At 36.5% G+C, this 24,854-nt stretch overlaps 1 protein-coding gene across 5 annotated transcripts in view; it reads right to left on the reverse strand.

Annotated features, from left to right (window-relative positions):
* Positions 1-24,854, reverse strand: part of XRN1 (5'-3' exoribonuclease 1) — a 106,554-nt gene that overhangs the window by 9,113 nt on the left and 72,587 nt on the right. For all 5 annotated transcript variants that reach the window (XM_044251526.1, XM_044251524.1, XM_044251525.1 and 2 more), the window contains 11 exons: positions 24,394-24,463; positions 23,022-23,229; positions 21,450-21,545; positions 15,459-15,567; positions 10,666-10,727; positions 9,384-9,494; positions 9,103-9,225; positions 8,485-8,644; positions 5,987-6,168; positions 4,269-4,382; positions 4,072-4,174 (listed from right to left, as the gene is read on the reverse strand). In XM_044251526.1, the coding sequence (XP_044107461.1) occupies positions 4,072-4,174; positions 4,269-4,382; positions 5,987-6,168; positions 8,485-8,644; positions 9,103-9,225; positions 9,384-9,494; positions 10,666-10,727; positions 15,459-15,567; positions 21,450-21,545; positions 23,022-23,229; positions 24,394-24,463 (1,338 nt within the window). The remainder of the gene's footprint in view (positions 1-4,071; positions 4,175-4,268; positions 4,383-5,986; positions 6,169-8,484; positions 8,645-9,102; positions 9,226-9,383; positions 9,495-10,665; positions 10,728-15,458; positions 15,568-21,449; positions 21,546-23,021; positions 23,230-24,393; positions 24,464-24,854) is intronic.

Here is a 24,854-nt window from a genome sequence, read left to right on the forward strand (position 1 = left end):
GCTCCCCACTAAGTAGGGAGTCCAATGCAGGACTCAACCCCAGACCCCAGGATCATGACCTCAGCCGAAGACACACGCTTAACCAAGTGAGCCACCCAGGCATCCCTACTCTTTGAAAAGTAATTATCTTCTTAAAACTTCTTACTCTTCTAACTCTTCTATGTACTTATCCTAGATGTTCTTCCAGATGCTGCCCATTTATCAGATAACTATCTTACCTTCTAAGACCTCCCTCTGCTCTTCCAATTGGGAAGAGTTACTTTCTACAGCTGCTGAGCAGCTGGCACACTGGGACTTCCATTCATTGCGTTAGTATACTAGACCTCTTGTGGTGTAGTCTTATGGTTTTTCTTTCATATTTTCTTTCCTTCTTTGTGTCTTCCTTTTTTCTTTCTCCTTTTCTTTCTGTCTCTCTTACAACTACTTTGTTTTGCTGGAACATATAATCAATCCTCTAGCTCCTTAAGGGTGCATAAGAAGGAGATTAGCATGTCTCAAAATGTTTTTATTCTACCTTGTACTAGACTTATAGTTTGACTCTACAAAGAAATCTAAGATAAAACTAATTCTGCCTCAGGGGGCACCTGGGTGGCTCAGTGGGTTAAAGCCTCTGCCTTCGGCTCAGGTCATGATCCCAGGGTCCTGGGATGGAGCCCCGCATCGGACTCTCTGCTCAGCGGGGAGCCTGCTTCCTCCTCTCTCTCTCTGCCTGCCTCTCTGCCTACTTGTGATCTGTCTAACAGATAAATAAAAATCTTAAAAACGAAAACAAAAACAAAAACAAACTAATTCTGCCTCAGAATTTTGATGTATTCAATGCTCAGTGCTTCCCAGTTCTCTTCAGACAACCTCTTTATCATTTGGTATTCTCAATTTCAAGGCAATCTCTTTTTTCATTCATTGTGCTAAGCATTTGGTAGCCCTTTCAACTTAGAGCTGCATGTCCTTTAGTCCAGGAAACATTTTTATCTTATTTCTTTGATACTTTCTTCCTTTCCTACCTTTGTCTCTGGTTCTTTGTTCTGGAACTCCAATTAGACAAGTCCTGGATCTGTGTACTCTTCCTCTAAATCTCCATTCTTTCTGATTTTCCACTTTTTATCTTGTTCTTCCTGAGAATTCTTTGGCTTTGCTAAGGCTTTATATCTTGGAATTTAAAATTTCAACTTAACAATTTAGTTCTTATTCTCCAATTGTTCTTTTTTTCCCTCTTACATTCTTGTTCTTATATTTTAGTTGCAATATTGTTTTATCTCTTTAAGAATATTAACCATGAGCTATCTTTGAAGTTTTTTTACTTCCTACATTCTCTCTCTCTTTTATTTATTTATTTATTTATTTATTTTTAAGATTTTATTTATTTATTTGTCAGAGAGAGAGGGAGAGAGAGTGAGCACAGAGTGCCACAGAGTGGCAGCAAAGGCAGAGGGAGAAGCAGGCTTCCTGCCCAGCAAGGAGCCCGATGTGGGACTCGATCCCAGGACGCTGGGATCATGACCTGAGCCGAAGGCAGCTGCTTAACCAACTGAGCCACCCAGGCGTCCCTCTCTCTCTTTTAATGTTAGAGATTTTCCCCAAATGTTCCAGATCTCTCTCAGTCTTGTATCTATTCATATTAAAGAGCACTAAAACTGTGATTAGAAGCAGTGTTTGTGTTAAGGGGCTACATGACATGAGAGCTTCTCTCTAGAATAGCCCTAGAAAGATCCACTTCGTTATTTGGTGGTGAGCCAGCCTTTTGGTCTTTCTTCCAAAAGTCATTAGGTCTTTTCTTCACAGTTCAGTGAATTTCTGAAAAGAACCATCTTCCTACTTCCTACTTCCTATATGAGCTATGGCTGGCTACAAACTGAGAACAGGATAGCAAAAAGAAATTTACCTTAATATCAGTTTTCAGTCTTATATCTCTACTCTGTGCCTGTTGTCCCCGTATCTAGGAAACCTTCTGGAGCACATACCTCCAGTGCTCTGCCTGAAGAGGCAACTGCCTGTGTGGGGGAAGGAGGAGCAGTCCCATTCCTCCACATTCAGACTTAGAAACAATCCTCCTCTTTTCAGCCCATGCCTCACTGGAAGCACTGATAGCTTCTGACACTTCTAAGTTCTGAATCTCTTGGGATCTGTCAGGGATGAGCTACTCATCAACTAATTTGTATTATCTTCTACAGATATTTTAGTTTGTAACTGACTCATGCTCTGCTAAATTAGTTACTACTCCTTCAGTTCCTTTTCTCATCACAAACTCTTTTCAAATTTCTAATCTGCTGGTATTTCCTCTTTCACCTCTGTCCTTGTAGGTTTATACTTTTAAAATCACACTTACTATTCAGTTTCATGTAGTTTGGGCAAAGAGAAGGGCAAACCTGTTTAATCAGTATTATTAAATTTTCTAATGTTTGCAGAGAAGAGTAGGTATGTAGAGCTCCTAGAGTAATATCTGGCACACAGTAGGCTCAGAAATTTTGTAAACTCGAAATAAACAAATGATTGGTTTAAAAATGATAATCAGGATATGAAGAAGTCAACTGCCATTAGAAAAACATGCTTCATGAGAGCTTCCTTTTTTCATCTTTTAACAATTTTCTACTTGCTATCTACATGTTTAATGAGCTAAAGATTTAGGATGATAAAATTACAAAATGGTAGTCTCATAGAAATCCTGGATATAGTCTAGCATAAATAAGAAAATGGGAGTTCCAAAGAAGTTACATGATTTTCTCAAAATCAGTTAATAAAAGAGTCTGGACAAAAATCCTGATTCCACAGTGACCCTTTCATTCCCTCCGAACATATGAAGACCTCAAATGGCTACAGAAAGCAGGGAGCTACCTGCTTGATAACTGAGGTTCTATATTTTAAGGAGGAAGATAGAGAATATTAAGAGATACACAGTAAGCTTAAAAACTCCTTCATTCTTCATTTCCTTCATCATCAAGGGAAAGTTTCTTTCATATCTGCAGCTTCAAAGTCTTACCTGTTTTTTACTCCTTCCGCTTCTGTTTTCTCTCCCCTTCCCCTACCTGTGCTTTGAAGTCTGACTTAAACACGAATTCATCTGTTGGCAGCTACTGGGGAATAAGGGGCTGCCCAGAACAAAGAACAGTCCTACTATATCCAAACTAGAAGCTGTAAAAGGGAATAGTATTTCTACATCAATCTACAGGCTCTGGTTTCAGACTGACTTCTCCTAATTCCTTCTTACATTCCCTAGACATTTAAATAAATTTTTTTGGTTTCCTCAAAATGATGCTTCTTAAAATAACTTTTTTTTTTTTTAGATCAATTCAGATTTTCTAGATTTTATTTATTTATTTAATTTATTTGACAGACAGAGATGACAAGTAGGCAGAGAGGCAGTCAGAGATTAAAATAACTTTTTAAAAACAGTAACTCAGGGGTGCCTGGGTGGCTCAGTGGGTTAAGCCTCTGCCTTCGGCTCAGGTCATAATCTCAGGGTCCTGGGTTCAAGACCCTCATCAGGCTCTCTGCTCGGTGGGGAGCCTGCTTCCCCCCTCTCTGCCTGCCTCGCTGCCTGCTTGTGATCTCTGTCTGTCAAATAAGTAAATAAAATCTTAAAAAAAAAAAAACCAGTAACTCATTAACAAGTATTTATTTCATTTAATTAATGAAAAGATTACTTATTTATTTATTTATTTGACAGACAGACAGACAGACACACACACACACACTCACACACAGATCTGGAAGAATGGGAGGAGGAGATGCAGGCTTCCCGTTTGAGCAGGGAGCCAGATGCAGGGCTCGATCCCAGAACCCCAGGATCATGACCTGAGCTGAAGGCAGATGCTTAATGACTCAGCCAGCTGGGTGCCCCCTTTATTTTATTATTTTTTGAAGATTTTATTTATTTGAGATAGAGTGAGTCAGAGAGAGAGCATGAGGCGGGGGGCAGAAGGAGAGTGAGAAGCAGACTCCCCACTGAGCAAGGAGCCCGATGAGGACTTGATCCCAGAACTCTGGGATCATGACCTGAGGCAAAGGCAGACACTTAACTGACTGAGCCACCCAGGTGCCCCAATAACAAATATTTAGAGGAGCCAAATATCTTACCAGTAGGTTGAGGAAAAACTGGAGGAATGGTTCCGGGTGGTACAGCAGGAGGATAATTTGGAAATATTGGTGGAGGCAAAGGAAAATTCACTCCTAAGGAGCCCTAAGGAAGTATTTAAAAGTTAAAAGACAATGCAACAAAAACATCTATAGAGATTAATTAAAAGTTTAGTAGAGAAGTCATGATCAATTCTTACCAATTGTTGTAAAGCAAAAAGTGCGGCTTTTTCCTTGGCTTCATTTTCAGAATGGCACTGTGGCCCATGTACCAGTAAGCCATTAGATAATTTTACCTGGCAAACTGTCATTGTCTAAAAAAGAGAATATGAAATGTCTATAAAGTTAACTGTCTAGGATATTGGTTTCCTCCCCCCATACTTAGTCTAAATAAGCAGAATAATTTTATGTGACATTCTGTAAAAAAGAATTAAAAAATTCAAAAGGGCAATCAATTTAGTTTTGGGTTGCCCTACTAAAACTTTAGAATCATCTCCTAATCTTGCAATGTTTATAAAATAAAATGCTCATTAAGCTAGCTGAAGGGTCAAGAATCCTAATGCAAATGAAAGCCAGTAAAATTTTTTCTTTATACCAAGGGTTAGGAAACTAGGTCTTTTGCTTGTTTTTGTAAAAAAGGTTTGTTTCAGTTTTTGGGTTTTTTTGCAATACAGCCAAGTCCTTTCATGTATTGCCTATGTCTGTTTTCATACTATAACAGCCCAGCTGATTAGCTGTGACAGAGACCATGAAGCCTAAAACATTTACTATTTGGCCCTTGAAAAAAAAAATTTTGCTGACTCCTGCTTTACACCCTCCTCGGAATAGCAGATATTTCATTAATATGAATTAACTGCCAAAATCTAAAAGACTTAGTGGTAATGACCAATTTCATGTTCACATTTAAGGTATATAACTCTCTATTATACATTTTTTCTTTTACAAAAAAAATTTTTAAAAAATTCTACTTATTTTTATGTAATAATATTAATTTAAGATTGCTTTGTTTTAGGTGAGAATGTATTAAGAACTTGGATAAAAAGAAGATAAAACAAACTTTCCTATAGTAAGTGGTTCTCAAGGTACAGTCTGGGCAGCCTGGGAGTCCCTGAAACCCTTTCAGGAGGTCCCTGAGGTCAAAACTATTTTCATAATAATATTAAGGTGCTATCTGCCATTTCCACTCTTACTTTCTCACAAGTATACAGAGGACATAAAATCCACTGGAATAGCTTTAAATTCTACACCGCAACTAACTTCTAAGTAAATACCACATTTAAGTGTAGTATCAAAAAAAATCCATTATCTGAAAAGGTTATTAAAATTCTTTCCCTTTCTCTATCAATCTGTCTGGGGTACTTCAGGTACTTTCTTCAGGTACTTCAACCAAAACATAACACAAGAGATTGATATTAAGAAGCGGATATGAGAATCCAGCTTCTTCCATTAGGCTAGAGATGGAAAAGACTTGCAAAAATGTAGAGCAGTGCTATTCTTCCCACTAAGTTTTTGAAAAGTTATTTTTAATAAATATTTTTAATTTTTTTCAATTTCAGTTTCTAATAGAGTTAATAAGAACATAACACAAGTAAACAAAAACCTTGGCAGGACCTCAAAAAAAAAACCAAAACAGTGGGAGTTTATGAAGCCAAAAGTTTGAAAGCTTCTGCTGTAGACAAAGATCCCTGGCTCTATCAATCTGTCCAGGCTATGTGCTGCCCAGGTTTCCTCTTTGTCAGCATCTCTGTGGGCTCTGGCATAAATGTGAGTGAGCCATAGTGGGAAGTATAAATCTATGCTGCTCATAAAGTAAAAGAAAAAATCAGCTCCATTATATTATTTTTGCCAAAGATTTTCAGTCATTTATTTAAGTTCAGTGTTAAATAAGTTATATAAATGCAACAGTAGTATACTGTACCTGTGGTGTTCTAAGAAAGGAGAAATCTGGTTGTGGCATTCCAATAAGGGAACAAATTCGAGAAAGTTCAGTTACTGGTGTGGACACAGGAGGGATATGGCTGGGAGCAGGCCAACACACATGGTCCATAGACTGAACATTATGGTATTCGCTAGTACTGTGAGGCTTATTCATGTAAGATGCTACCAAAAAACAGAAAAGGATATATATACAGATATTAAACTATATATTGAGCTCTGCAATTATTATAGGGCTTTATAGATAGCAAGTAGAAAATTGTTAAAAGATGAAAAAAGGAAGCTCTCATGAAGCAAATTATTTAGTATTGCCTAAAATTACCAAGAATTCAATAGAGATTTTTAGATGATTATAACTGATTAATGAAACATGACTAAGATAAAGATTTTAAAATATGGTAAGTAGCTGACTATAAAAACCTGAAATCTTGAGAGATCAATGACTACATAGCTATGTTTGAGCAAAGCTATGTTTGAACAAGCAGTTTTCTTGAGCTGATTTACAATTAAATCTTAAGTTTTGAGGGGCACCTAGGTGGCTCAGTGGGTGAATCCTCTGCCTTCGGCTCAGGTCATGATCTCAGGGTCTCGGGACGGAGCCCCGCATCAGGCTCTCTGCTCAGTTGGGAGTTGGCTTCCCCCTCTCTCTTTGCCTGCCTCTCTGCCTACCTGTGATCTTTGTCTGTCAAATAAATAAATAAAATCTTAAAAAAAATTTTAAGTTTTGAGGCTTTGGCTTCAGTCTTACTTGTCAAAATTCCATCTTAGGTTCTGCAACACATGGATAAACGGTTTGGTTGCTCCCAAATGATGCTGCTTAGAAGTTTTTTCTAAAAGTAACCCTTTTAAAAAGTGCTTTTATAGAAGATGATTAAAACATTCTGAAAGTTCACATTCTTTATGATCAACAAACTGGCTAATAGAACAAGAGCATATCCCAGTGAAGAATGAAACTAAACCTCTTATTATTACAGATTAAGAAAAGGTTAAGTGGCTTGCCCAAAGTCACAGAACTTATTAACTCTGTATTTTGGGCTGGATTCTGAGCTTTTGACTCTAAGAGATAAGATATTCTTCACTATTCTGAAATAAAGTTAATTGTTTTTGACAGCTGAACCACCTTTTTCCAGTTTTGTTTTAAAATTTTACTTTGTTCTACTTTAAGAGCGTGTGTGTCACCATGATAGTTTCCTAATAGTTATTGGAATTTTAAATTAATCATTTATTCTAATATTCACTAAAATAGAAGATAAATGAAGCTAGGCTCTGATTTTTTTCCAGATTTTGATCCTTAATGAACTCAGATCTATTTCAAAATTTTTTTTACTTCTAGAAACTTCTGTCCCCACTTACTTTTATATTAGTCATTCTTCCTAGGAGGCTTCTGTAGATAATTTACAGAGGCGTAATACTAAAATATAGGAGACACAGAGAGTAGGAGCAATGATGGATGTGTATTAAAATCTGGCTATGTACCAGATGGTATACTATAGGCTTCACAGTTTTAAGATAAGTACCTACTTTCCAATGTCTACATTCAGTCTTTTTTTTTTTTTTAAGAGAGGGAGAGAGAAAGAGGGGTTGGGGCAGAGGGTAAGGGAGAAAGAGAATCACAAGCAGGCTCCATGCCCAGCACGGAGCTTGATGCAGGGCTTGATCCCACAATCCAGAGATAATGACGTGAGCCAAATCAAGAGTTGGACGCTTAACTAAATGAATCATTGAGGCACCCCTCTATTAATTTCTTTTTTAAAAGATTTTATTTATTTATTAGACAGATCACAAGTAGGCAGAGAGGCAGGCAGAGAGAGGAAGGGAAGAAGGCTCCCCACTGAGCAGAGAGCCCAATACGGGGCTCGATCCCAGAACCCTGGGATCATGACCTGAGTTGAAGGCAGAGGCTTTAACCCACTGAGCCACGCAGGTGCCCTATCTATTAATTATTTTTAATTGATTTTATCACTTTTTCTATTTTTATGTCAGTCAACCTATTGTAACATAGTACTAATATCAATTATTGGTACCTATAATAAGCCAGACACAGTGCTAACTGCTTTATATGTATCATATAATTATCACAAGTCATTTGCAATGTTATTCTCATTTTGTAAATAGAAAAAAAATCTTAAAATCTTAGTAAAGTGAAATAACATACTTAAGTTACATAATTGTTTTTAAATTACTGAGAAAAAAATCTAGGATCTAAAAACTTTTCTATGTTTGGGTACTAAAGAATGAATATCTATAATAGCACAATTTAAGTAATCATAAGACAGGGACTACAGATCTAATGGTTACATAGTTATATTATTATTTAATAACACAAGCATAAAAATTATACTCTTATTTGTTACTCTTAATCATACTCTTTTAAAAATATTAGTTTTATCTTCAAAAAGCACATGAAAAAATACCCCAAATTAACTGAAGTTTTGAAATGATATTGATTATTAGTAATAGTGCTTAGTTTAGTTTACATACTTAATTTCTTATTTTGTTTAGCCTGGGAGGAAGGTCCATATTCATCTCTTCTATTAGAGGAAACATTGACTTCATTACCAAACTGCTTCGTTTCATTTTTATGATCCACAGCATCAGAGCCATCAATTTTTAGTATTTCTTTAAGCATCCGAGTTCCCTTCTGTTTTGAAAATGATTGGTACAGAGATGGTGGGGGTAGGTGGAAAAAAGTTAACATTAGAATTACAGAGTTTATTAACCCTGAGTTACATTGTTAAAAATTAAGATGGTAACTACCTTCAGATAGGGAGTTAAGCAAAATCAACAATCTAGAGTTGAAAAAAAAATAACCACATTTTCTGCCACAGAAACAATACTTAATCCTTCTGCTTAACCTGACCAAACTGCCTGGTAGCAATGTTTGAAAAGCAAGGGAGCTATATGGTTTAAAGAGGAAAACAAACAATCAAACAGATAGATAATTGACCAGGGCAGCCTGGTTTTCCTCACAAAATGTCAATATGATGTAACACTCCAGTACACAGGAGACCAAACCATTTTAAGAGTTACATGGGGTAGGTATGCGCAGGCCACAACAGTGAAGTCATTACAGTATGAAAGCTCCTACAAAATACGAACCATTGCAAATGACTGTGGTGACAAAAGTTCTTCACTTGGAGGCTCTTCATGATGAGATGATTGTACTTCTTTTTCTTTGGAGATATTCAAGGATGCTAAAAAGTTCTCAATTCTAGGGTTTGGCTAAAAGAAGAAATATTTTGTGCATGAAGAGAGATGAAAGTAGAAGGACATGGAAAAAGTTAAAAATTTTAGGTACAAAAATGATCACGTAATTTCCACTCAATCATCTTCCCAGGTGCCAAAGTTCAGGAAGAGAAATTGAATGAATGGTTTTTTACCTTATCAATAGCATTTGGGTAACCAGTCACAACCTTTTGGTTTTCTGACACTTCTGCACTTTCATTTCTCTTCAATAGCTTAATATTACATTTGGCAGGCCCTCCAAACATCTATAAAAGAGTAAGAATGAGCTTTTTGTGCAAAATAATAATAAAATAACTGTCACTTAATAGTGTTCTAAATAAACTGCTGCCAATTTTTTATGTGCCATTTTCTTTTCTATCATAAGGGGACCTGTAAACTTGGATGAGAAAAAAAACTTAGACATTTATCTTCATTAACTTCTAAGTGAATTTAGAAGTTTTTCTTCAATTATGAATGTAGGCAATAAGGAGATTGTAATTGTATCTCAATATAATTAATTTTCTTTCAAATCTTATGTATTTTATTTTAACATTAAAAACATTATTCTGAGAAAGAATCCATAAAAAAGTTTATAAATCCCTTCTCTAGAAGAAAGGAAATTATAGCTAAGAGTTTCAGAAAAAGAAGACTTTAAAAGTCAACCATTTACTGGTATCTAAATATTAATGGCTTCCATTTACTGAGAACCTGTTATGTGCCAAATACACTGCTAAGATGTCTTTTATAAATTTGATAAATTACTAGCTTATAAGAGATCTAATTTTTAAAAACTTTTTATTAAAATGATACACATATAGAACGTACATATCATTAGTAAAACCTGAATGTTTTTAGAGTAAATACTTGTTAATATTTGATTGTAAAATGTGTATATTCTCCTTATCAATCAGCAGAGACTATATAAAATAAAACATAAATGATCTCAGCTTCCTCCCACCAAGCTACTCCACAGAACTATTAACTTTGCTATGTTGACTCAAATGATTCACTGAATACATGCACATATTTCTACACATTTTATACATATATTCATGTATGTAGGTATGTTCATATGTATGTAGGTACATATGTATATATAGATTACATACAAGGAGTAATCTATTTTTACTCCATTTTAAAGATGAAGATAGTTGAGGCTGTGAGCGGTACAGTGAATTGCTCAAGGCCACCCAACTTTTAAATATATATGTATGTATATATTTGCGCACGTGTATAAGTGTTTGTATGTAAATATCTCTAGTCCCAAATCCTGACTCGAGTTGTGTAATCTCCCATCCAAGTGACAGGCAGTTGCTATACTTCAGCAATCTTCTTGTCATACACCTTAATGGATTAGGGCTGCAAAATTCAGATGCTACAGAGCTACCAATGGTAACAAAAAGGTGGCTACTAGAAATTTGATTTAAGAAAGCTTACCTGTTTATTTGACATTTTTTGTAACCGATTCTCAGTTTTAGGACTTTTACACTCTTCTTTAACTAGGAACAAGAAAATAGGAATTTTGGAAAGTGAAAAATATTGCTACAAACCAGTTAAATTTACCAAATATTTGCCACAGCAAGGCACTGTGTTGCTGTGCTGAAAATTCACAGAATTCTAAGAGGACAAAGGCCCTCATCTTGAAAAACTTGTAGAAGAGTAGAAGAGATACTCACAGATATAAGGGAAAAGGAAAGGTGACATGTAATTGAGTCTCCAAGAATGTAAATTTGCAAAGGGCAGAGTAGAAGGCTAAGCATTCCAGGCAAAGGAAATAACAGGAGAAAAGTAATGGAAGCAAAAAACAAGGAATTTATTTACAGAACTCTTGGACTAGTTTTGCTGGAGGTCAAGGAGCATCACAGAGCTAATGTGATGGGAAACGGGCAACCAATCACAGAAAGGTTTTGAGAAGCAGTGATCTCATCAGAACTGTGCTTTAGGGAGATTAAAATATGGCAGTAGCTAATTGAATAGATAGGAGAGTAAGAGAAAAACTAGGAAGCTATTTAGTATTCCCATTAAGGGGAAATAGGGAAAATGGTAGGAAAAATGAAAAGGACAAATTAGAAGAGGAAGGAAAAGGGGTGCCTGGGTGGCTCAGTCAGTTAAACATCCTGGGATTGAACCCTGCACTGGGCTCCCTCCTCGGCAGGGAGCCTCTTCTCCCTGCCCTGTTCCCTCTACTTGTGTTTTCTCTGTCAAATAAATAAATAAAATCTTAAAAAAAAAAAAAAAAAAGGAAGAGGAAGGAAGAAAGGAAGGTGGTATATTGTATACCACCTATACTTTTAATCTGCTTTATTTTTCATCATAGCACTTATCATTACTACACATTATGGAATTTATTGAATAGGGTTTTTTGGGGTTTTTTTTTTTTTTTTAGATTTTATTTATTTATTTGACAGAGAGATCACAAGCAGGCAGAGAGGCAGGCAGAAAGAGAGGAGGAAGCAGGCTCCCTGCTGAGCAGAGAGTCCATGAGGGGCTGGATCCCAGGACCCTGAGATAATGACCTGAGCCGAAGGCAGCGGCTTAACCCTCTGAGCCGCCCAGGCGCCCCGGAGGGGCTATTGTTTTGCCTATTATCAGTTTCCACCTAAAAATGTAAAAGTCTGGAAGACTTGTCTGTCTGGTTCACTCATATATCCCTACCACCTAAAATAGTACTTTGTACATATAGCTCAATAAATAGCAGCTGAATAAATAAATGAATGAATAACAAATGAGTCATACTTTGAACTTAAAGAGTAACTGGCAGCAATTTGGGAATATTTTGATCAAGAGAAGAGAAAAACTAACTGCAAGATGAAGATTCTCATCTCTGTATCTGCATTCCCCACTGTGCCTGAAACATAGTAAGCACTATTGAAGGACTGAAATAAGTAAAAATCTATATATTATGTAAGAGAAAGAAAATGGGCATAAATTACTTGAATCCAAATTTTTTGAGTTACGGAAATTAATCAAAGGCCCATAGCAATCTGAGGGATATTTAATCCAGAAAAAAGACCGACTCTCCCAATAGTGAGCTTTATGGCTGAACTTGCCCTCGTCTCAATCCCTATTCTACAACTCTAAGTAGCCTTAAAAAAGAGCAGCCAGGGTGCCTGGGTGGCTCAGTGTGTTAAAGCCTCTGCCTTCAGCTCAGGTCATGATCCAGGGTCCTGGGATCGAGCGCAGCGTCAGGCTCTCTGCTCAGCGGGAAGCCTGCTTCCTCCTCTCTCTCTCTGCCTGCCTCTCTGCCTACTTGTAATCTCTGTCAAGTAAAATAAATTAAATCTAAAAAAAAAGCAGCCAGCAGTTTTTGGTGAAACCAATAACCTGGCAGCTACCAGAGACCAGAATGAGCCTGAGCTCTTCCAAAATATGGAAGAGTGGTATTTTATAGAGGAGGGGCAGAGGGGAAGAGAGAGGAGAGAATCTCCAGCAGACTCTGCACTGAGCATGGAGCCCAATGTAGGGCTCAATCCCACAACTCTGAAATCATGACCTGAGCCAAAAGCAAGAGTCATACATATTGATTTTATATCCTGCTATTCTCAACAAAATACTAGCAAATTAAATCCTGTAGCATATAAAAAAAGATTAAACTCTTAGACATACTAAGATTTATTCCAAGAAGGCGAAGTTGGTTCAACATACAAAAGACAATCAATGGAATCTACCATATTAATTAAGCACAGAAATAGCAACTGACAAAAATCTAATGTTCCTTCAAGAGGGAGCAAAATCAACAACCTAAGAACAGAAAGGAACTTCCTCATCTAATAAAGGGCGTTTACCAAAACCCATAGCTAATATTACACTTAATGCTGACAGATTAAAAGCTTACCCCTAAGATCAAGACAATTAAGGGTGTTCACTCCTACTACTTCTATTCACCACTGCATTGGTGGTTTTAGCTACAGCAATTAGGCAAGAAAAAGAAATACAAGAAATCACATAAAAAGAAGTAACACTATCTCTATTTGCCAAAGCCACAAAAAATTAGGGCTAATAAACAAGTTTAGCAAGGTAGCAGGATATAAAATCAATATACAAAAGTCAGCTTTATCTCTATAAACAGCACTGAACAATCCACCCCCAATCACCAATTAAGAAAACAGTTCCACTGACAATACAGGTGTCTGGGTGGCTTAGCAGGTTAACTGTATGACTCTTGCTTTTGGCTCAGGTCATGATTTCAGAGTTGTGGGATTGAGCCCCACATTGGGCTCCTTGCTCAGTGCAGAGTCTGCTGGAGATTCTCTCCTCTCTCTTCCCCTCTGCCCCTCCTCTAGCTCTTTCTCTAAAAAATTAAAATTAAAATTTTGAAAAAAGAAAAAAAAAAAAACCAAGCCAAGAAACAGTTCCACTGACAATAATAGCATTTACAATAAAATACTGGGAATAAATTTTTCAAAAGATGTAAGACTTGTACACTGAAAACTATAAGACATCACTGAAGGAAATTAAAGACTTAAATAAATGGAGATACTTTATGTTCATGGATTAAGTTTTCAAGGAAAACTTAATATTGTTAAGAGGACAATACTCCCCCAAATAATCTATAGATTCAACACAATCTCAATAAAAATTCCAGCTGGCATTTTCAAAGAAACAGGCAAGTTGATCCTACAATTCATACAAAAATGCAAGAGATCAGAACAGACAAAACAATGTTGAAAAAGAAAAATAAAGTCGGAGGACTCAAAGTTTCCAATTTCAAAACTTAAAACAAACCTGTGATAATTAAGATAGTGTGTCCTTTCATAAAGATGGCATATAGATCTGTGGAATAGAACTGAGAGGTCAGAAATAAACTCATACAAAAAAAAAAAAAAAAGAAAGAAACCCATACATCTATGGTCATGGTCAATTGATGTATAACAAGGGTGCCAAGAGAATTCAATGGGCAAAGAACAGTCTTTCAGCAAGGGGTGCTGAGACAACTGGATATCCACATTACAAGAATGAATATGGACCCCTCCCTTGTACCATATACAAACACTCAGAAATGGGAAAAAAAGACCTAAATATGAGAGTTAAAACTACAAATCTCTTAAAAGAAAAGATAGGTATAAATCTTTGTGACCTTAGATTATGCAATGGTTTCTTAGATATGATACATAAAGCACAAGTAATCAAAGAAAAAGTAGAAAAGATAAATTAGAATTGAACAAAATTAAAGATTTTTGTTTTAAGGACACTATAAAGTTAAAAAGACAACCCATAGAATGACAGCACATATTTGCAAATCAAATATTTGAATATGTATGTAGCATACAGAAGATGTAAAGGACTCACACACTCAAGGATGAAAAGAAAAATAACTCAATTTTTAAAATGAGCAGAGGACCAGAATAGACATTTCTCCAAAGAAGATATTCAAATTGCTGATTAGCACATGAAAAGATGCCCAGTGTTATTAGTCATTAATGAATCACAAATGAAAACCACAGAGAGATCTCACTTTACACACAAATGAAAACCACAGAGAGATCTCACTTTACACCTACCAGAACTGCTGCAATAAAAAAGATGGGCATTAACAAGTATTATGGAAGACGTAAAGAAACTGGACTCTCATATATTGCTGGTGGGAAACACCAGTTGGAAAAGTTTGGTAGTTCCTTAAAAAGTTAAACACAGAGTTAACATATGACTAATTCTACTGAACTGGATGTATACCTAAGAGAACTGCAAACATGTGTTCAATCAAAAACTCCTACATGAATATTCATAGCAGCATTATTCAATAGCCCCAAAGTGGAAAAACCCAAATCTCCATCAATGGATGAATTGATAAACAAAATGTAGAATTCACAGAACAGACTATTATTCAGCTATAAAAAGGACTGCAAAAAAAAAAAAAAGAATGAAGTATTAATACATACTACAACATGGATGAACCTTGTCTTCATCACGCCAAATGAAAGAAGCCAGTCACAAAAAGTCACAAATTTTAGGATTACATGAAATGTCCAGACAGGTCAATACATAGAGGCAGAAAGTAAATTAATGGTTGCTGGGGACTGGAGGAATGACAGCTGATAGATATGGGGTAAAGAAAATGTTCTAATTTAGAGAATTGCATAGGTTGTACAACTTTGTGAAAAAAACACAAAAACCACTGATTAAATACTTCAAAAAATGAATTTTATGGTATGTGAATTATAACTCAGTAAACTGTAATAAAAAAAAGAAACCAGTTAGCATCATAAATATATTTTTAACTTTCAACTTACATTTCCTGTGAGCCTCATGTTTTCTTTGCTGACATTTAACACTGTTGTCAGTAAAGCCAGACTTAGGATGTTGAGTTACTTGACTTATTTCTTGAGGTAGAACTGTAACCTGAAAGTTAAAAGTCTTATAAATGAATTAAAAACAAACAAAACTACCTTTCCTCGAAGTGATAAAATATTTGATTATAGAACTAAATAATAGGAGAGCTGACACTTGAGCTCTAACACTAAAGCCCATGTTCACAGTACCATAGCAGAGAAAAAGTATGCCAGAAGTTTAATTAGAAAATACTCTAGTTTTGGGTCTAGTTTATTGTTCTATCTGATATCTACATCGAGTTATTTATTACTCCCATTGTCATATTTTGCCAATAAAGACTTAAATTTTTTTAAAAACAAGACTTTTTAAAAGAGTTTTTGGTCAACGACAAAATTGAGACAAAGGTACAGAGATATTTCATATCCTTTCTGTCTCCACACATGTACAGCATTCTCCATTATCAACATCCTCCACTAGAGTGGTATATTGTTACAACCAATGAACTAACACTGACACATCATTATTACTCAAAGACTATAGTTTACATTGGGTTCACTCTTGGTGCTGTACGTTCTATGCTTTCAGGCAAATGTATAATGACATATATCCGCCATTATAGTACCACACAGATTATTTTCAGGGCCCTAAAAAGCTTCTGTGTTCTGTCTACTGATCCTTCCCCCAAACACTGGGCAACTACTGATCTTTTTACTGTCTCCATAGTGTTGCCTTTTCCAGAAGCTTGAATACTTTTTATTTTTTTTAAGGATTTATTTATTTATTTATTTGACAGACACCACAAGTAGGCAGAGAGGCAGGCAGAGAGAGAGAGAGAGAGAGAGAGAGAGAGAGAGGAGGAAGCCGGCTCCCTGCTGAGCAGCCCTGATGCAGGGCTCGATCTCAGGACTCTGGGATCATGACCTGAGCTGAAGGCAGAGGCTTTAACCCACTGAGCCACCCAGGTGCCCAGCTTGAATACTTTTTAAAAAATCATGTTGAGTTGTCTAGAATATGCTTATCAGATGAACACCAGGTTGCTTATTAATGCTTTATGGATTTAAGTGATATATGTGGTAGCCCATAATTCTTGGAATATATAGGAGGAAATACAACATGACAGTGTTTAGCTGATACAAATAATAAAATAGCACCCAATAATAGGAGCAGCATGCAGAAGATTCTGAGGAAATATAATATCAAGTGTTCAGTTCCATCTCAAAGCACTAGGCAATAAAATGACTAGGAGAACTTGCTGGAGATCTAGGGGAATTTTGGTTGTGAGAGAGGAAAAGTAGAAGGAACAGTAAGAACACATAACCTGAAATCGGAATTACCTACTTGTCGGGAAGGGAAAATAAACAGACCAATCTTACTAGAACAGACCATTTTACCAAAGAGTTGAATATACTTTATATAAGAATTAGGTAGAGTTTGATATAGAAGGGCTAGATATTAGTTTCACTTGAGGCTGAATTCCACTAGTACTGAACAGAGAGCCCTATACATTCTATAATATCTGAATAACATTTAAAAAAAATATTTTATTTATTTATTTGACAGAGCGAGAGATCACAAGTAGGCAGAGAGGCAGGCAGAGAGAGAGAGAGAGGAGGAAGCAGGCCTCCCGAGGAGCAGAGAGCCCGATGCGGGGCTCGATCCCAGGACCCTAGGATCATGACCCGAGCCAAAGGCAGCGGCCCAACCCACTGAGCCACCCAGGCGCCCCCTGAATAACATTCTTTGGGGCACCTCGGTTAAGCAACTGCCTTTGGCTCAGGTCATGATCCCAGAGGGCTGGGATCAAGTCCCACAACGGGCTTCCTGCTCAAGGGCAGACTACTTCTCTCTCTGTCCCTCACTCTACTCTCATGCTCCCTCTTCATCTCCAATAAATAAATAAAATCTTAAAAAAAAATAACATTCTTTTAGGGCTGAAAAAGAGGTCATCTAAGTCTAATGCCTTAATTTTGCCTCTAACATGAGGCCACAGAGGCCCAAGGAAATTAGAGTTGCTCAAATTGAGTCACCAAATCTGACTTTCTGAGTCCAGTACCAGATTTATTACACCACAGTGCCTCAAGGAACAAATTAAGGTCAAACCGAGAAGTCTTTATTAATTAGGTATTTTGCCCAGTTATGCCATCAGGTCAACACAGGTGAAAGGATCACCAAGAAAGATCAACAGGAAAGATACATCAAACAGTACTATGTAAGAAGGACTAAAAAGGAAAGAGAAAAGAAGCGGGAAGCACAGATAAGAGGTTTATCTAGGCTTAGGATGACAGTCTAAGGCCCAATTGTGGGAACTGGCAAGAAACAAAAAGATTTGGAATTTCACCGCAAAAAAAAAAAAAAAAAAAAAAAAAAAAAAAAAAAAAGAGGGGAGAAAGGAGAAAGGTTTTATTCCATTCTTTTCAGATTATATGCCTGGGGAAATGATAGTGTTAGAAGTAAGGATAAGAAGCTTTAGATGAGGTCAATTCTAAAACATCTTTTGGCTGAGGTGATGGTGGGGTGTCCATCTATACCTGTCTTCTAGAAAGTTAGAGATACTGGCTTAGATTGATCCTGATTGAGAAACATGGATCACATAGCTTGAGTGGTTAAATTAGCAGCAAGGTAAGAGCCAACATCACCAAACAATAAAACAAAAGGTGGAGGAAAAAAAAAAAGTTTTTCAGTTTTTGGGAACAGTGCCCAGAGAATAGCTGGAAAAACAGAGGTTAAGAAAGAAGCTGAAGGGACGCCTGGGTGGCTCAGTGGGTTAGGTAAGCCTCTGTTTTCAGCTCAGGTCATGATCCCAGGGTCCTGGGATCGAGCCCCGCATTGGGCTCTCTGCTCAGCGGGGAGCCTGCTTCCCTTCCTCTCTCTGCCTACTTGTGATCTGTCTAATAAATAAATAAAATCTTTAAAAAGAAAAAAAAGGAGAAGAAAGAAGCTGAATAAGAAGCAAAAGGTAAGAGTGAGTCAGGGTAATGTTTCCTGTTAGAGTATAACTCCTTGAAGGAATTGCCTATTCTGCTACCTCCAATTTTTCTTCTCCCCTTCTCTCTTGAACACACTCTTCCTGGTATTTCACTCTTTTTTAAAAAAAAAAAAAAGATTTTATTTATTTATTTGACAGAGAGAGATCACAAGTAGGCAGAGAGGCAGGCAGAGAGAGAGAGGAAGGGAAGCAGGCTCCCTGCCAAGCAGAGAGCCCGATGCAAGACTCGATCCCAGGACCCTGAGATCATGACCTGAGCCAAAGGCAGAGGCTTTAACCCACTGAGCCACCCAGGCGCCCCTTGGTATTTCACTCTTACCACTCTACTGAAAGTGCTCTTGTCAAGATTCCCAGTGACCTCAGGTATAAAACTCTATGGTCAATTCTCAAGTTTTCATTTCAACTGATCCATTGCCAGCATTTGACACAGTTGATTACTCTTCTTAACATCCATTCTTCACTTGGCATCTACAACACCACACTTTACTGGTTTTCTCTGGCTCTTTAAGGATGGAATTCTCTAAGGCTAAGTTGTTAAATGTCTCTATCTATATCCACTTCCTTGGATATAGATAAATAGATAAACAGATACACATACACATGCCCAAATTTCTCCCTCCAGATTGGACATCCTCCACAACCATCAGAATCAATGTCCAACACTACATCTCTACTTAAATTTCTTCTTTTTTTTTTTTTCTTAAAGACTTTATTTATTTATTGGAGAGAGTAAGTAAGTGAGAGAGCATGACCAGGGGGAACAGCAGAGGGAGAGGGAGAAGAAGTCTCCTCGCTGAGCAGGGAGCCTGATGGGGGACTCAATCTCCTCCGGGATCATGACCTGAGCAGAAGGCAGACACTTAAATGACTGAGCCACCCAGGCAGCCCTGTACTCAAATTTCTAACTCTGTATCTCCACTTAGATGTTTAATAAACATCTCAAACTTACTATGACCAGAACTGAATTCCAGATCCCCCTCCATAATCCTCCTTGACTTGCAACCTTCTTTATCTCAGGTAACAGTCACTCTAACCTTTTAGTTACTAAGACCTTAAGAGTCACACTCTTTAATCCATATTTTTCTCTCTTAAACCTATACCTATTCATCATTAGATGGCAATAGCTTCCAAATATGCCTAGAATTTGACCACTTCTCCATGCTTCTATTATTCTGGTTCAAGTCAATATGAACTCTATCTTGATGATTCCGATAATCTCCTAAATAATGTTTCCATCCTGGCTCCTCTATGTTCTATTCTTTTTTTTTTTTTTTTTTTTTAAAGATTTTATTTATTTATTTGAGAGAGAGACAGTGAGAGAGAACATGAGCGAGGAGAAGGTCAGAAAGAGAAGCAGACTCCCTGTGGAGCTGGGAGCCCGATGCGGGACCCGATCCCGGGACTCCAGGATCATGACCTGAGCCGAAGGCAGTCGTCCAACCAACTGAGCCACCCAGGCGTCCCTCTCTATGTTCTATTCTTAAGAGCAGATAGAATGATCCTATTAGAATATAAATCAGATCATGTCATTCTGTTGCTCAAAACGCTTCACTGATTCCTCATCTCGCTAAGTAAAAAACAATATCCTTATAATGACCCATAAGGTCCTGCATGGTATCTAATTACAGTTCCTGTAACTCAGCCTATTGATTCAAAACTATAATGGTCTTTTTTCTCTTCCTTGAGTACACTGGAATTGTCTTCCCAACAGGGTCTTTGAATATCTCTAGAACACCCTCCCCTCAGATACCTACTTAGATACTCTATTGCTCATTTCATTCAAATCTTTACTCAAATGTTACCTGATCATTCTATTTAAAACTGCAAAACCTTGCCTCCCCCTCCTGCCAACATTCTCTATGCTCCTTCTCTGAAATTCTTCTCAAACTTTTTAATTACCATCTAATATACCATGTAATTTACTTATTTATTGTCCTCTCCTCCCTAGAATACTAGTTGTTTGTCAGAATTTTTGTTTTGTTTACAGCTATATTCCTATAGAGATGTCTCTATAAGAGATATAATGATATATAATGTCATTTATATATATATAAAGATATATAATGTCTCTCTCTCAAATATCATGTGCATAGAACAATGCACATGATAGGCACTCAATAAATACAAGTTGAATGAATTAATAAAATGAATGAATGATAACAAAGCACTCCTAAAAAATGAATGGTTAGTGGTACCAAATAAATTAGAGAGGAAAAGAGGGTTTGAAACTCGGATATAGACTGCATTTAGGTAGTAAGGATTTATGGATGATCTAAGCAAAACTTAGCCTATTGGCAGAAGAGCCCTGTGTATTTTGTCACTCTCACTTTTAGGTTTATTTTACCATAATATCCTTTGCTACTTTCTTCCTCTACTCTGAAAATGTCACCATCACTGGAAGACATTAGAATAAATGAGGCCTCCATTGTGCAGGCTACTGATTTATAAACTTGAGAGAATATTCTTTCTTTACCTACACTGTGAAGATAGGTCAGTAACTAGCAAAAAATGTTGTAGGAATTTATTTCTTACCTTTTCCCTTTTTTTGGTCTGAGTCTACTTTTTTAGCAGAATTTCTTTTCCCTTCTTAATTTATACTAAGGAATATGAATTTGCTCATTCATATTTAAGATAACCAAGTGCTAACATAAAGCTCCACATTCAAGTGGAAATAAATTAGTTAATAATAAGTGCATTAAGGCCTTTGTTGAATTTAAAATATAGTTATTGAGATTCTGCAAACAACTAAAACAAAATCTAAAATAATTTAAAAAATTATCTATATTCCTTCTCCTGAGTCCAAAAACTTTTATATACGGCTGAAGAGAATTATGAAAATTCATGATTAAAACTGTTATTTCTATTTTATGAGATTTTGGGGAAAAAAATAATCATTGCATGCTCACAAGAGAAATGTAAATTTTGTCTTTTAGAATTAAATGTCTATCAAACAAGGTATACTAACCTTCTCTTGTAGAGTTGGCTGAAAATGCTGAACCTTTCCAGATCCCTGTAAGGACTGCCAAATGTTGCAAAACTCATCATCATCTTTAGTAGGTACCTGGCAAAGCACAAAAAGTTTCTTAAGGAACTGAAATATGAGAAAAAAATAAGGATTGATATTAAAATAAAAAAACTCATTAAAGTTATTTAGCAGTACAAAAATATTAACTTCCATTATCTGAATCTCAGTTTTTTTTTTTTTTTTCTGGAGCTCAGTAGTCATCATAAAAATATTCTATTGGAGTAAAAATGGTCTTTATCACTTGTAATTGGTTTTGTTTTTTTGTTTGTTTTTTTTTTTAAATTTTATTTATTTATTTGTCAGAGAGCAAGTGAGCGAGAGCGAACACAGGCAGACAGAGAGGCAGGCAGAGTCAGAGGGAGAAGCAGGCTCCCCATGGAGCAAGGAACCTGATGTGGGACTCGATCCCAGGACGCTGGGATCACGACCCGAGCCGAAGGCAGCTGCTTAACCAACTGAGCCACCCAGGCATCCCTGTAATTGGTTTTGAATGGTTTTACTGAAAAGTATTTAAAGCATGTAAAGTGCTATGGAAGATTATATTAAGTTAATATCCCTACCAGTAGATTTTTTTTTTTTTAGTCTTCCAATGTACTGATATCTCATTCAAGCTAGCACTTAACAATTTAATTTTTTAAATCTTCATTTTACACAAAAATAACAGATTAAAAAGCCAGCTATTACTTATGACGAATTGATTTTGTGCAGATTAAAACTCTGAATATGTACCAAAATTTAATAGTGGTTACCTATGGAATTTGATTTTTGGTTCTGTTTCCTTTGTTATTATCTCCTTATCTGTACTTTCTAATTAGTCTATAATGAACATGTATTACTTGGATTAAAATGTGGGTAAGATTTGGGGACATGGAGTTACACAATGTCTCACACAAAACAATTCAATTTTCGTCTCCGGAAAGATAAAATAGAGGAAATCACCCATGAGCTGCATGGGTAGGAACTTGAAAATGGCTTTTGATTAATGTAATTCTCTCCCTTTTAACCTCTCAAATTCATGTTGTTTCATAGCAGACAGAAGACAACATCTGAGTTATACAAATGTAATTTGAAAAGTAAACATATGAAAACAGGCATTCTCAGGTTCGTTTTTAAAAATGTATTTTTTTTAACTGTAATTTTATAACAGACATAGGATGTTATCAGTAGCTTTTTTTTTTTTTTTAAGATTCTATTTATTTATTTGAAGGAGAGCATGAGTCGGGGGAGAGGCAGAGAGAGAGGGAGAAGCAGACTTCCTGCTGAGCAGGGATCCTGATGTGGGGCTCGATTCCAGGACCCTGGGACCATGACGTGAGCCAAAGGCAGATGTTTCATAACTGAGCCACAGAGGCACCCTAGTAGCGTTCTTTACTAGCCTATTAACTTAAAAACAAATCTGAAATTGACTTGAACCAAAAATTTTTAAAAAACTAAGTCAAATTAGGTTTTACTTATAAAGTCTACCTGAGATTTATAAAGGGGCAGAAATAAATGAAAGACTAACAGACTTACTTGAGTAGGAACAAAAAGTGATTGGGGAGAATGGTTCAGGCCTCCCAAATGCCCAGATGAAATTGATGTATTTGAGCTATAGTGATTCACAGCTGGTTGTGGTTTCACAATGGCTGTCAACTTCTGATTTCCAGTTTCAGAGCGACTCCCATGAGTAAGATTTACCAAGGCACTTGTTGGTAGTCGATAACCTCTACCAGGCGAGCACCTAAAAAGTGAACAGTTATTTCAGAGGGAAATAATACTAAATAATACTAAAGAGAGCAGAAGAATCAAATTATTTTTAGGTGGACAATCAGTCCATAATCTCAATTAGTAAATATTACTTTTAAATTCAGTAGAGGAACCTGAAATCATAGAAAGAGCTCCATTTAGAAGATGATATATTTCTGAAACCGGAAAGGACTTTATTTAATCCGCATCATAATCTAGTAAAGTATGTATCTTCATTATAAATGAGGAAACTGAGGGTCAAAATGCTTTTAACTACCTACCCAAAGTAGCACAAAGGTTAAGTGACAGAGCCCATTCCATGCATCTTTCATTCTATCATAATCCTTTTTCCTGTAACTTTTTAACTTTTCTATCAGTACTGCCCCCCAAATAAGTAAATCTCACTCCTATAAGTTAAAAACAAAAAAATCTAATCTTCTGCCTTTAAACCTGCTAACCTCCAGTTACTTTTTCTCTCCTTCCATGGTCAAAATTCTCAAGGGTCAGCTCAATTTCCTGCTCCCTCAAACCACCCCAGTGTGGCTGCGTACCCACAATTCCACTAAAATTTAAATCTGCAATCATGCCACACCTCTGATTTTGATGACTTCACATTGCTTTAAGGATAAAGACCAAGATACCAAAATCATTAGCATGTCCTCAAAGTCGGCTTAGGAGCTCCTACACAGTGGTCCTTGCTCTTTTCTCTTACTCTCATCTTACATAGTTGCTGAAGTTGCTGACACTTGCATTGTTGCACATGCTATTTCCTCTTCTTGACCACTTGCCATTCTTCTTCCCTCTTCCTCCAGTTAACTATTACTCAATCTTCAAGTCCCATCTTAAATATCACTTGTCAAAGAAGACTTTTTAGAAGTCATACTCTTATAGAAACTGGAGCTTCTCCTTCCCAGAACTTCTCACATTTTAATTAAATAATTAATATTATAATCAGTTACACAATTATCTATCCCACTAAAATGAAAGCTTTGTAAGTCTAGAAAGCATGTCTATCTTATTCACTGTTATATCCCTAGTAGCATGTATGATGTCTTGCATATGACAGGAATTCAAATTGTGGACAAATAAACAAATAATGTAAAGTCACTGGCCACGTGGACATACTTACAAAGTGTAATTATCATCAGGAAATACAAACCTTATTGTTAAGCCTCCAGGAAATTCTTCATCAAATAATACTTCAAATAGTACATCAGCTTCTCTATTAGCTGTTAAATAAGAGGAATTTAAAAATCATATGATGAAAAATCAGCATTTAAGTGTCTGGCTTATAAAAAGCATTACACTGTAGGGGAATACAGTAAATGAAAATGGTGTAGGGGAATACAGTAAATGAAAAGTAGATAAACTTGCAGATTATCTAAATGGTATTGAAGTAAAATAATATTTTAAATTAGATGTTGTGAGAGGGTTATTTTTATTTTTCTCTGTGCTTTTATCTATGTTCAAAATTATTCATAATGAAAGATTTAATAAAAGAGGTAACTTTGTGGGCGCCTGGGTGGCTCAGTGGGTTAAAGCCTCTGCCTTCTGCTCAGGTCATGATCCCAGAGTCCTGGGATGGACCCTGCATCGGGCTCTCTGCTCAGCAGGGAGCGT

Source organism: Neovison vison, chromosome 6, assembly GCF_020171115.1.
Source record: "Neovison vison isolate M4711 chromosome 6, ASM_NN_V1, whole genome shotgun sequence".
Lineage (NCBI taxonomy): Eukaryota > Metazoa > Chordata > Mammalia > Carnivora > Mustelidae > Neogale > Neogale vison.